Source organism: Prionailurus bengalensis, chromosome B2, assembly GCF_016509475.1.
Source record: "Prionailurus bengalensis isolate Pbe53 chromosome B2, Fcat_Pben_1.1_paternal_pri, whole genome shotgun sequence".
In the NCBI taxonomy this organism is placed as follows: Eukaryota; Metazoa; Chordata; class Mammalia; order Carnivora; family Felidae; genus Prionailurus; species Prionailurus bengalensis.
Window position 1 is genome coordinate 65168102 of NC_057349.1, and position 12124 is coordinate 65180225.

The window sequence follows — 12124 nt, forward strand, 5'->3', positions numbered from 1 at the left end:
CTCATTGAAGGCCAAATATGTAGCAAGCATGGTTCTTGGTACATGGACAAATCAATAAACAAGAAGGGCACAGTCACTCTCTGCTGGAGCTTACAGCCCAGGGAGTTCAGGTAGTCATGGGGTAGTAAGCAATGGACATATTCTAATCAATTCTTTTCCACTTGAACTAAATAAAAATCTCAGATAATATAAAAATGTAGTTCATTAAAAAATGAATAAACATTTTTATTTGTAAATAAGAATTTGTACTTTGCTATGATATTTATTGAAGAAATTATCAGGCATTTTTTTTAATTTAGCATTGTTACTTAATGTTCATGAGCAATTATTTATGTAGGGTTCATCATATAAAAATTTACATCTTATATTTTATGTCAATAATATACTTATGGAGGGACGTGTATTTTTAAGTGTCCAGAAAACTTAGTATATTAAAACTATAAGCCATCCTGAATAGAACATCAGCTCTTAACTTGAGAGTTTATTTAGACCATTTCTCAGTCAGTGCTGGGCTTCGCTTGGTTCAGGGGCAATGAATGCAAAGAATCACGAAGTAAGTTGTCCAATATTTATGATTCATGATCAGAATTAGTAGTCATATGGACACTAATGAAATGAATTCTAGGAGATCTAATGTTTTGATTTTTGTCCTTTTGCTAATAGCTTAATATTTCCTGGAGTACGACTAGGAGCAGACAGTCAATTCAGTGATTTTCTTGATGGACTGGGACCAGCTCAGCTTGTTGGCCGCCAAACCCTTGCTACCCCTGCAATGGGTAAGAATCACTTTTTTACCCCACAGAAAAACTGATGTTTCATAATTGACAAAGTCATTTAAAGCATCTAGTAGTAATATAAGTGAGAAGCAACGTTTTAGGGTATTTCTGGTTTCAAATGACTCTTCTAATTTCTAATGCATGTTTCTAACTTGAGACATTATACAAAGCAAAGTTAGTCAAAAATCTTTGAATTTATCAGAAAACTCTGTCAAGACAGAGTAAGGATAGCATTTCACAGCCTGGAAAGACAAGTGGATCATTCAGTAAAGGATGTTGGCTTAACTGTTTCACTAAGCAAAAAAAGATTAGTGAAATTGCCTCCCTACTTAAGAACTTAAAAAAAATATTTTAGACTGAATTATAAAGGAGAAATTGGGTAGAGAAAGACCCTAGAAAATACTGACAAACACTTACATTAATGTTTCTATGCTCTTGGGAGTGGAAAAGAACGTCTAAAGGATCAAACCAAAGCCAGATAAATTGAAAACTTCTACTAGAAAAAAAACCCTAAATTAAGTTAAAAGAAAAATTATGAATGGAGAAAATTACATGTAACATGCACAACAAATATTCCCCTGAAGAACATGAGATTGCAGTTTGCAAGGGCCCAAAGAATACTCAGCAAAATGCATGAAAGTAGGTCACCACAAAGGCATATCATCATGGAATTTCACAACACCAGAGATTAATAGAAAATTCTACAAGTTTCCTAAGAAGAAAGATAATTCTATATAAAACTATCAAAAAATCAGGGGTTCCTGGGTGGCTCAGTCGGTTGAGCATCCATCTTTGGCTCAGGTCATGATCTCATGGTTTGTGGGTTCGAGCCTGATGTCAGGCTTTGTGCTGACAGCTCAGAGCCTGCTTTGGATTCTCTGTCTCCCTCTCTCTCTGCCCCTTCCCTGCCCACACTCTCTCTCTCAGTATAAACACCAAAAAAATCAGATTTCCACTGGACTCTTCAATAATAATATTGGAAGCCAGAAGACCACTGCATATTACGTTCAAAATTCTGAGTAACAAATGATTTCCAATGTAGAGTACAATAGCCAGCCAAGTTATCAAGTACGTTTCAGGCTGGAATAAAAACACACTGACAAGAATGGTGTCAAAACATTTTGCTCATACACAACATTGCTCATAAAGTTACTGGAGGATATACCTCAACAAAATGAACTAAGTAAATTAAAAAAAGTTGAGAACTAAAAAAGAAAGAAAAGATCCAGTAAATGAATGCTTCAGTACAAGAGAAAAATGGTTGGGATATCCAATATGATAGTGAAGGAAAAGTTAAAGATAACAATTGCAACAAACTTTAAAAACAGTTTGTCCAAAGGGTAACATGTCAGAATCCATAAGATAAAATCTAAGAACACCTAATGTGCTTGATTTTATGGAAGAAGTAAACAACCAGGAGGGAATAAGGGGTTGAATTAATGATACATACATAAAAATGTAAGCAAATGCTTTTTAAAAAGACACTTATTAAATAGGGAAAAGAAAGAGCTGTCCAAGAAATGAGAAGTAACCACAGTATTCTAGTTCACTCATTTCTAAATAATGTTATGTAATCATAGTTATATAGACTAATATCGGAATAATGGAATGACAGAAAGTGTCAATATATGGTGGCGAAGGAAGGCAGTGAGAGAGGTTGAAGTTAGAAACTAATAATAATATCTAAAAGTGAAAAACATAGGAAAATGCCTTACAAATTTAGTATTTATAAATAGAGAGGCAAATGCCGAACAGTTAAAAAATTTTTCACATAAAAATATTAAAAATCTTGAAAGCAGTGATCTTTGGAAGGCAAGAAGTTGAGAGAATGGGAATCTTTTATACTAATAAATAGGCTTATAGAACAGTTTGACTCTTTAAACTGTGGGTGTATGTGATTAAAACAAAAACCAAAGAGACATGTGGGACCTGAGTCTAAAACAGAGTTATAAAAGTAATGGTTCTCAATCCAGAACCACAAAGTTGATCAGCTGACCTAGAAAATGAAGAGAATTCACAACTGAGAAAATGAAGATTATTTAGCCAAGGAAAAATTAGAACTTATTAATTTTAAGAAACAAAGTATCATATCAATCAGAAAATGATGAACACCTTAGTAAACATGGGCAAAGGATATGAACAGGCAAGACAAGAGAAAGAATACAAACTGAAAATACTTAGACATATGTTCAGCCTGTCTATTAAAGAAATGCAAATTATAAATTTTAAACCATCAGATTGACAAAAATTAGACATATTGCTAATACCACTATTAGTGGGTGTGCAATATGGAAAAACAGATACTTCTGATGGTAGTACAAACTGGCACAATCTTTCTGAAGGATACTTGGCAATATACATAGAATTTTTTAATGTCCATCCAGTTAGACCCCATATTTAAAAATCTGGGAATTTATGCTCAAGAGATAATTGACCAAGTGTGCAAAAATTCTCTATAAAGCTGTTCATTCCAGTGCTGTTTATAATAGCAACAATGTAGATAGTCTATATTTCCATCAACAGGGATCTGGTTAAACAAGTAATGACATATCCATTCACTGGTCCATCTAGTCAATAAATTAAGGATGCATGGTCATGATAGAGATGATAGATAGATGGGTAGATAGGTAGGTAGGTAGGTAGATAGTTGGTTAGATAGATAGATAGATAGATAGATAGATAGATAGATAGATAGGGATAGGTAGGTAGGTAAATAGGTAGGTAGGTAGATAGATGTAGGTAGGTAGGTAGATAGGAGAGAGAGAGGGAGGGAGGGAGGAAGGAAGGAAGGAAGGAAGGAAGGAATAGATCAAAGAAGGAAGGAATAGATCAAAGGAATAGATCAAAGGAGTACTTTCTCTTAAAGAGAAAGTACTTCTAAGATGGGATATTCACCAAAACATTAATAGTGTTCTTCTCTAGGTAATGGAAATATAGATAATTATACTTTCTTACTAAGAAGTATTATATATTAGATGATAAAAAGGATAAGAAATCTTATTAGCATATAAGAATAACTTAAATTCAGTATTGTTGTAATTAAGTGATTTATAAACTAATATGAAACTCATAACATGGATTAGTACCAGAAAAATGAAGAGAAACATTTCAAAACCTGATTTGGAGGAAGGGGAAGAAAAGTGGGATCAGGAAACTCTAAATATTAGGGTTTTTTTATCAAGATCATGAGGATCATAATTTGGAGTCTATTATTACATACCTCTGTTTTTTAACTGCATGTACCTGCAAAGAAGCTGAAACATTTTGTTTCCCCTCCACTTGCAGGTGACATACAAATTGGAATGGAGGATAAAAAGGGCCAATTAGAAGTTGAAGTTATTAGAGCACGAAGCCTCACACAAAAACCTGGTTCCAAGTCTACACCTGGTAAGGAAATGTCGTACTGAGTTTGCACAAGAGAATCTGACATAAGCAAAAAAATCCAAGTATTTGCTGCATTTGAATTCTATAGGCTCTTGTTTTGCATCATCTGATTGATTAAAAAGACAGCTTTTCTGTATTCTTTGATTCTATAAAAATGGATCTGGGTTTTCGTTGCACAATTATACTGTCAAAGTCTAAGTAAGAGTATTATCAAGTTAATTTTTTTCTGCACATTTACAAATGAAATTTTTTTTTAGTTCCAATCATAAAAAAGAAACAGTGAGCTTTTATTGTATTTATATATTATTATATTTATAATGTGAACTGTAGGGGCTCCGGGAGGCTCAGTCAGTTACGTGTATGACTTCGGCTTAGGTCGTGATCTTGTGGTTTGTGAGTTTGAACCTCATGTCAGGCTCTGTGCTGACAGTTCAGGGCCTGGAGCCTGCTTCAGATCCTGTGTCTCCCTCTCTCTCTGACCCTCCCCCATTCGTGCTCTGTTTCTCTCTCAAAAATAAACAAAAACATTAAAAAAATTATTTTTAATGTGAACTGTAATGCCAGCTATACCCCAGGTCACTCAGTCTTAGGTTAATTCCACATACATTTACTTGAAATGAGGAAAATGGCAGTGATGGTAACATAAGGGTTTTAAGGAAAAGAATTTATGGAGCACGGGAAAGTTAAAATGATGTAAATAGTCAAGAGAAACTTTCAATAAGCAATCTCTAATTCTCTAATAAAGCATTCTCTAATAAAATCAGTTTAACTTGAAGGATTAACCTCTTATATGTTAATGTCACCTTTGTTAAGCTCCTTATGTCAAAGTGTATCTTTTGGAAAACGGGGCCTGTATAGCCAAGAAGAAGACAAGAATTGCACGAAAAACCCTTGATCCTTTGTATCAACAGTCCCTGGTTTTTGACGAAAGTCCACAGGGTAAAGTTCTTCAGGTAGGTAAAAGTTTGTTTGACTTTTTACATTGTAATGTCCACATTATCCATATAAACACTGAAGAGTGGCCAAACATGAAGAGCACAAATTTTAGTAAGGAGAAATGCAGGGTAACATCCTTGAGTAGAAAAAAACAAATTGTTAATTTACAATATAAATAATATGTAGTATTAAAAAAATATCTGGTGGATGTAATAGATAATACAAAGTTTATTTTCTCTCCCTTCTTTTTTTCCTTCTCTCCATCATCTCCTTCTGCTTTTACCCTGCCTCCCACAGCCCCTCTTTTCAATAGGTAGGTAGGTAGGTAGGTAATCAAGGCAAATGATGCTGATAATTTATTGAGCATTACTATGTGCCAGACATGGGATACAAAGAAGAAGCAAAGAAAGAGAATATTCAGGACTGGTGAATGTCAGATGCATTGTTAAGTAATTACATGCATTATTTCTTTTAAACACTTTATCTACTGTGTGTATAAAATACCATTATCCCCCTTTTAAAGATTATGTATGAGGATCACAGAGATTAAATAATTTGACAAAATTACTCAGCACATTGGAAAGGCAGGTTTCACCACTCCTGCCTGTGTGAAGCAGGTGAATGAATTCAGTTGAGAATGTCTCCAGATGACCAAAGGATTAGAAAATAGAACCTTAGGAGTAAGTATAATGAAATGAGTGCTTATCTGACACCAACAGGAGTTGACCCACATTATGCTATAAGCTCACTATAAGCTATAAGCTCACTGATTTATTAACCATCTTATCAAATCAGAATTGTCAGGGAAATGCTCAAAAGGAACCAGCTTATAATTATTTTTCAACCTTCACTAACAAGTACATAATATAAAAGAAATTTAATGAATATTTTCATTCTTTATACATACTCCTTCATATACACACTCTACCATACACTGAATTGCATTGTTTTGCCCTAACTTGTACAAATTTTAGTTTTTTATATCACTATGGCCCTATACATCACTTACCAGATAGTCATTACTAAAGAAAGTATTGAATGTATATATAAACAAACTTGTATATGTATTTCTTTACCATGGTTTATGTAGCTAATATCCCTCATTGACTATGGAAACATTAGATGCTTTCTATCTAATCTAAAAATTACTGTGAAGTATCTCTTTGAGCACCTGTATATTAATCTCTATCTGTTCCTCCTCCTTAGTGTCAGTTATATTCATTTCATCTCATTCATTGACCCACTTTTGCAGAATAGTTGCTTTCAGTTCTTCAAATATGAAAGAAACATTAGAGTTTTATTGCATTTCTCTGTCTCTGCAGGTCATTGTCTGGGGGGACTATGGCAGAATGGACCATAAATGCTTTATGGGTGTGGCTCAAATCTTGTTGGAAGAACTCGATCTATCCAGTATGGTAATCGGATGGTACAAGTTGTTCCCACCATCATCCCTGGTGGACCCCACACTGACTCCCCTAACACGCCGGGCTTCCCAGTCATCTCTGGAAAGTTCAACTGGGCCTCCCTGCATCCGCTCATAGTGAACTCCTACCAGAGTCATTCCAGTGAAACTCTACCTTTCAGGATAATAATCTGAACCAGATATTTCATGATCAAAAAAGCATTGTTGGAGACAGACAATCAACTTGTGTTTTGCCTGTAGTAGTTTTTCAATATGTCCCACTCGTTGTTTAAAACCTGGCTTCATATGACAGAACAAGGCAGTCTATCAAATTACAGTAAGAGTCAACATGCTAGTGAGAGTCACTGATGCTTCTAACAAACAGAAAAAGAGGAAACTTCAAATTCACACACACACACACACACACACACACACACACACCAAATTGAACAAACTGGAAACTCTCACTCTGTGAAAAGTTGTATTTTACACGTTTGTGCACAGACCACAAGCAGTGTTATTTCCCTGGTGTTTAAGAAGTTCTGTTTTTTGTGTGTTTTGTTTATTTGTGCATTATTTGTTGGGTTTTGGTTTCTTGAATTGTTTTTGCTTTATTTTTCATTGTATATGTTATTTCCACTAGTTTTTGGACATGTCACGACAGGCCTCATGATGCTTACAAAGACCCTTCCTTTCTTTTCCCAAAAGCACTAAAAAAGGGCTGAAATAGTCTCTGTGGCATCTCCCCAAAGTGTTCAGCAACTAGGCAAGATGAGGCCAATGAAAGATTTCACTGGCTTTCATTTTATAATTTTTCAAAGTCTTATGTGTGCAAACCCAGAAAACAAAAATTCATCTTCTAAAATAATCATAGAATCACTTTTTTTAAATGAAGAGCATACCTGTTTGTGTTCTAAAACATTAATTTATTTTTTCCATCGTTTTTCATGGAAGACTTTTAGAGAAGTCAATCTGCAACTAATGCTGGGAACTAAAACTAACCACATAATTGTACTTTGGAAATACTCCTTGTAGTAACTTTTTCTTCCTGATATCCCCAAAAATAAGTATATGCTCATGTGTATAAACTATACTTTTGACTTCCCAAAATGGTGACTAGAAATGGATTTGAGCCTAAGACACTTTCAGCTATGCCCAGGCTTCTCGGCCATGTCTCAGTGTAGACATACCCATCTGCCCTGGAAAGAGCATGGTATGAGCTGTCCAATATTCCACTGGAAATTCCAGTTGAAATATTCTGCACTAAAGTAATGTTTTTATCAAATTTTAGTTTACATTTCTTTGAGATTGATGCAAGCACAAAAGCTTGATTTTTTAATGCAAAATATCCTACTTTTGGGGGGAAAATAAAACAAGTCAAATTTCAACTTGCATTTTCTTCATTTGAGTTTTTCTTGGCCTTGAATTTCCCTTGTGACATTCTGTATATGTGCTACACACTGCAGACTCTGCAGGTGCATTGATACGTTCTCCCTCCTTTTATGAGTCATTCAACTTTTGTGATCACACAAATAGAGCAGCATGACTTGGAACTGTTCAAAGCTGCATGCACGTTTTTTTTTTAAAAAAATGAAAAAATGAAAAAAAAACCCAAAAGGTTATTTAATAATGTATGTTAGTTCCACATTAGGACAGCTTGTATGTTGCATGTACTTGTACAGTTTGCTCGTTAATTACTATACTGAAATAACCAAGAAATCTAAGCCATCCATTTTTGTTATAGACATTTTGCAGGTTTTAGCCAGACTCCGTATGTGAGTTTGGGGTGAAATGTCTATAGATGGACTTTATTTTTTACCCTCTGGAAAACGTGATGTAGTATGGACCAAATTCCTTCTAATAAATATTTTGGTGTAGATTCCTACTGTGGGGCTGTAACACATGTAGACACTGTGTACACACTAGGTTTTAATCCATAGACATACTGCCTGCACCAAGTGAATTATTTATTATTATTTACACATGCCAGAATTATCTGCCCATCATTCCACAGGGCACAGATTGACCACTACTCACCATGCTGAGCAGGAAGAACTGAAGCATTGGTGCACTTCTACTAGATTCCGTTCTGTCTTAGTGGCCAACAATCAACTAACTATAATTGGGTAGTATCTTTCTATTTTGACCACTTGTCTTAACACTCCCCTGTGCTTTTAAAATGAACAACTCATGTATGTAAACATGTTTAATAAAATTTACTTTTCATGTCAGTTGGTAGCCATCTGTGTTCTATGTTTTGCCAGATTTCCATTGTGGGTTCTATGGTGCAAAATGGGAGCCAGATCATGGGAAAGGGAGGCTGGGATTTGTTGTCTGCTGTGGGCATTTGACTTGACTTGTCACTGCACTATATATGTCTTAATCTACACCCAAAGGGTACTTTGCATCACATACGAGTTTTCACTTTGTCAGCCTGTCTAAGTGAGCACATGACTATACTTCTGAAAAGTGGCATTATTAAAAACAATAAATCTCAGTAAGAATCAAATGGAAGGTTGTTTTTCTGCTGCTGTTTGAGTGTGCAAATAAAAGAGACAACTCTATTGTCAAATTGCTGAATCATTTCCAGTTATGTGACATATCAGAATATTAATTTCTGCGTCTCTCATCAAAGCATCTTGCTCCTCTTTCCATCTTTTCTTTCTGAACCCCTGACTGATTTGTAGACCTTTGCCTTAGAGTAGGCCAACTTAACAAACCAAGCAAGCCATTAAGTTATCTTCAGCAGAATCTTAGGGAATAAATAGATCTTCAAATATCATAGATCAGTCTCTATAGGTAATATGTTAAAAGAAAAATTATTAGCTTTCTTAATTTTATAACTTTTTCTTCAAAAGTGTGTTCATGTATTTCATAAAATCATCATCCTCACAAAATACTTGGTAAGCAATAATTTCATATTGCAGTACATTTTTACTAAAATTGCTGTTGGGATCTAATCTCCACCTTTTAAAAGCCCATAATATTTTTTAGACCAAACCAACTTTAACATAAAGCAAAATAAACACAACGAAATATCAAATCTGAGACAATAAAGCAATATGAGACATGTCACTGCATAAGTTGTTTAAAATTTTTTAAGCAGTTGACTGAATTTTACTCTATTGGGTCAACCAATTGTTTGGTCTACAAGACATGAAATTATCTGTTAGGTTGAGTCAAGGAGGAAAAAAGAAACAACAGATCGGTTCAGTTTACAACGGGCTGTCAGAGCAGAGTTGTTTAATGCACATAACCAGGGGAAGGCGGGGGCAAATCTGACATTAAAATAGGAGGCAGCTAAATATAGCTTTAAAATTCTTTGTCTAGACAGGGACAGAAAAGCAGAAATCTCTCTTCAAATCATGTAAACCTGCACAGCATTATGACTTGAGTGCCTGTAATGGTGGAGAGGAAGTAACAGTAGGGAAAGCAATTTTGCTAAGTCTTCATGGTTTCCTGCTGACTCTGACAACTTAGTATCTGGAAATCCCACCTTGAGATATATGATCTGACTACACATAAGGAACATTATTAAGGGCTTTGTTGGATACTAGATGCTATTTACTTGGGATGTAAAAATGAAAAAACAAAAAAACTGACCTGTCTTAAAGGAGCTCCCTATCTACTAAGGGAGACCATGACATAAAGAAATAATTACAGTAACATATTTTGAATTTGTATACAAAACACTATGGGGATTACCTTTAATTCTCACACCACCCCTAAGAGTTAAGTACTTTTATAACCCTATTTTACATAAAGGATCTGCAGCTTGGAGAGGCTAAGCAACAGGCCAAAGGTCACAGCACTGGTTACTGATGGAGCTGGTATATGAACCAAAGCCTGACTCCAGAGCCTGCCCTGCTAAACACTTTCCATCCTCCACCAGATGGTGAGCTAGATCTTTAAGAATGAAGAGTCCATCAGATGGGAAAGAATTCTAACCCAAACTCTTCTGCCTAAGGCAAGTCCCGGCCAGTTTCAAATACTTCTGCGATAAGCACCCTTACCATAGGCATCTTTGCCACAAGTATTTTTGCTGCAAAAATTTTCACCACATAGCTACTTGGCTATTAGGCCCTACATGATAAAAAAAAAAAAAAAAAAAAAAAAAAAAAAAAAAAACAACAACAAGAAAACAAAAAAACGACAGTTTGGTTTGACAATTTGTAGGTTTCATCAACTGGTTGACAGTTTGGTTTCATTTCTCCATCAACACAGAATTCCCATTTTTATACTATGTAAGTCTTAGTTCTCATAATGGCCTATACAGTGGTGGGGACTTGTGAACCCATAGAACTTTGGCGTATCTATCAACAGACATGTGACAATATGTCAAGAACAACATGCCAAAAACAACAGAAGGCTTCCATGACGCAATACAAAACTCAGTTACAAATATGCATCCTAGTATTCGGAAACTGATACCTCTCTTAAAAGGAAGATGTGGCCAAAAAGAAAAAAAAGTATGTGCTGAGGAAAGAGATAAATCAACAAGGGAAAAAAAATGTGTATAAATCTATGAGTGAAGGACAAAAAAAAGAAGCACTTTAGCATTGCCATGAATCTACATACATTTTAAAAAATGTTTTATTTATGTTGAGAGAGCATAAGCGGGGGAGGAGGGGGGGTGGATAGAGGATCTGAAGTGGACTCTGCGCTGATAGCTGTGAGCCTGGTGTGGGCCTTGAACTCACAAACCGTGAGATTATGAACTGAGCAGAAGTCGGATGCTCTACCACCCAGGTGCCCTGCATCTACATACACTTTTATTTTTCATGACATCTTTTACAGCAAAACTGCCTTACAGCCAATTAGCTGTGTGGCAAAAATGCTTGCAGTAAAGATGTATACGGCAAAGATGCTTATGTGAAAAATATCCAACACATTCCAGCCAGTAAGGTCTCCTGTTGCATGTTTCCCAAGCACTCTGCCAATAGCACGGGAGGCAGGGGAATAGGGAAAGAGAGCCGGTGAACTCTTCTCCATCCACTGAACCCTGTTTCTAAGACTTTTCTCCTGTAACTCTTCTGTGTCCTCTTCCGACTGCACTCACCATTTTCATTATCATATCAGCTCTCAGGGAAAGTACTAAAGGAGCTAGAAAAAACTTTTCCTTAGCTGAACCCCAGACTTATCCTTTGGTTCCAAGGTAAAACTGTCTTTGGAGTACCTCTACCTGACTCCTTGTCCCTAATCCCAATGCAGCAGTGCCCCTCAATTATGCATCAGTCACAAAAATCTGCATCTTGGGGTTGAACTGATGAGCCCTGAATCCCAGCCCCATAAAGCATTTCGGTCCTCCCAGAGAGCGTCCATATGGCCTCTAAGTTGTTTGCTCCCAAAAATAGGTTCCATGACTCCTGATCTATGCATAGAGTCCCTTCTCCTCAGAGGAGCTCAGAAGTCATCAGTGCCTTAAGTAGCTCCCATATCCTACACAGTACTTCTATCCTGGTTCCTCAGGTATCTCTCAAGACGATACAACATATGCAAGTCTTCACAACTCCCAAGTGTAAACAAAACATGATCAATACCATGGCCATCACATAATGACATTTTTATTAGTTTTTCTCACATAGGTTACTCTAAATTCATAGCTTGGGATAAAGTTTTATGAGTT

At 35.8% G+C, this 12124-nt stretch overlaps 1 protein-coding gene across 50 annotated transcripts in view; it reads left to right on the top strand.

Annotated features, from left to right (window-relative positions):
- RIMS1 (regulating synaptic membrane exocytosis 1) overlaps positions 1 to 8729 on the top strand; it is a 490579-nt gene extending 481850 nt beyond the window's left edge. For all 50 annotated transcript variants that reach the window (XM_043591755.1, XM_043591762.1, XM_043591756.1 and 47 more), the window contains 4 exons: positions 664 to 776; positions 4062 to 4163; positions 4974 to 5113; positions 6419 to 8729. In XM_043591755.1, the coding sequence (XP_043447690.1) occupies positions 664 to 776; positions 4062 to 4163; positions 4974 to 5113; positions 6419 to 6637 (574 nt within the window). In that variant the 3' untranslated portion in view covers positions 6638 to 8729. The remainder of the gene's footprint in view (positions 1 to 663; positions 777 to 4061; positions 4164 to 4973; positions 5114 to 6418) is intronic.
- Positions 8730 to 12124: the final 3395 nt, after the last annotated feature.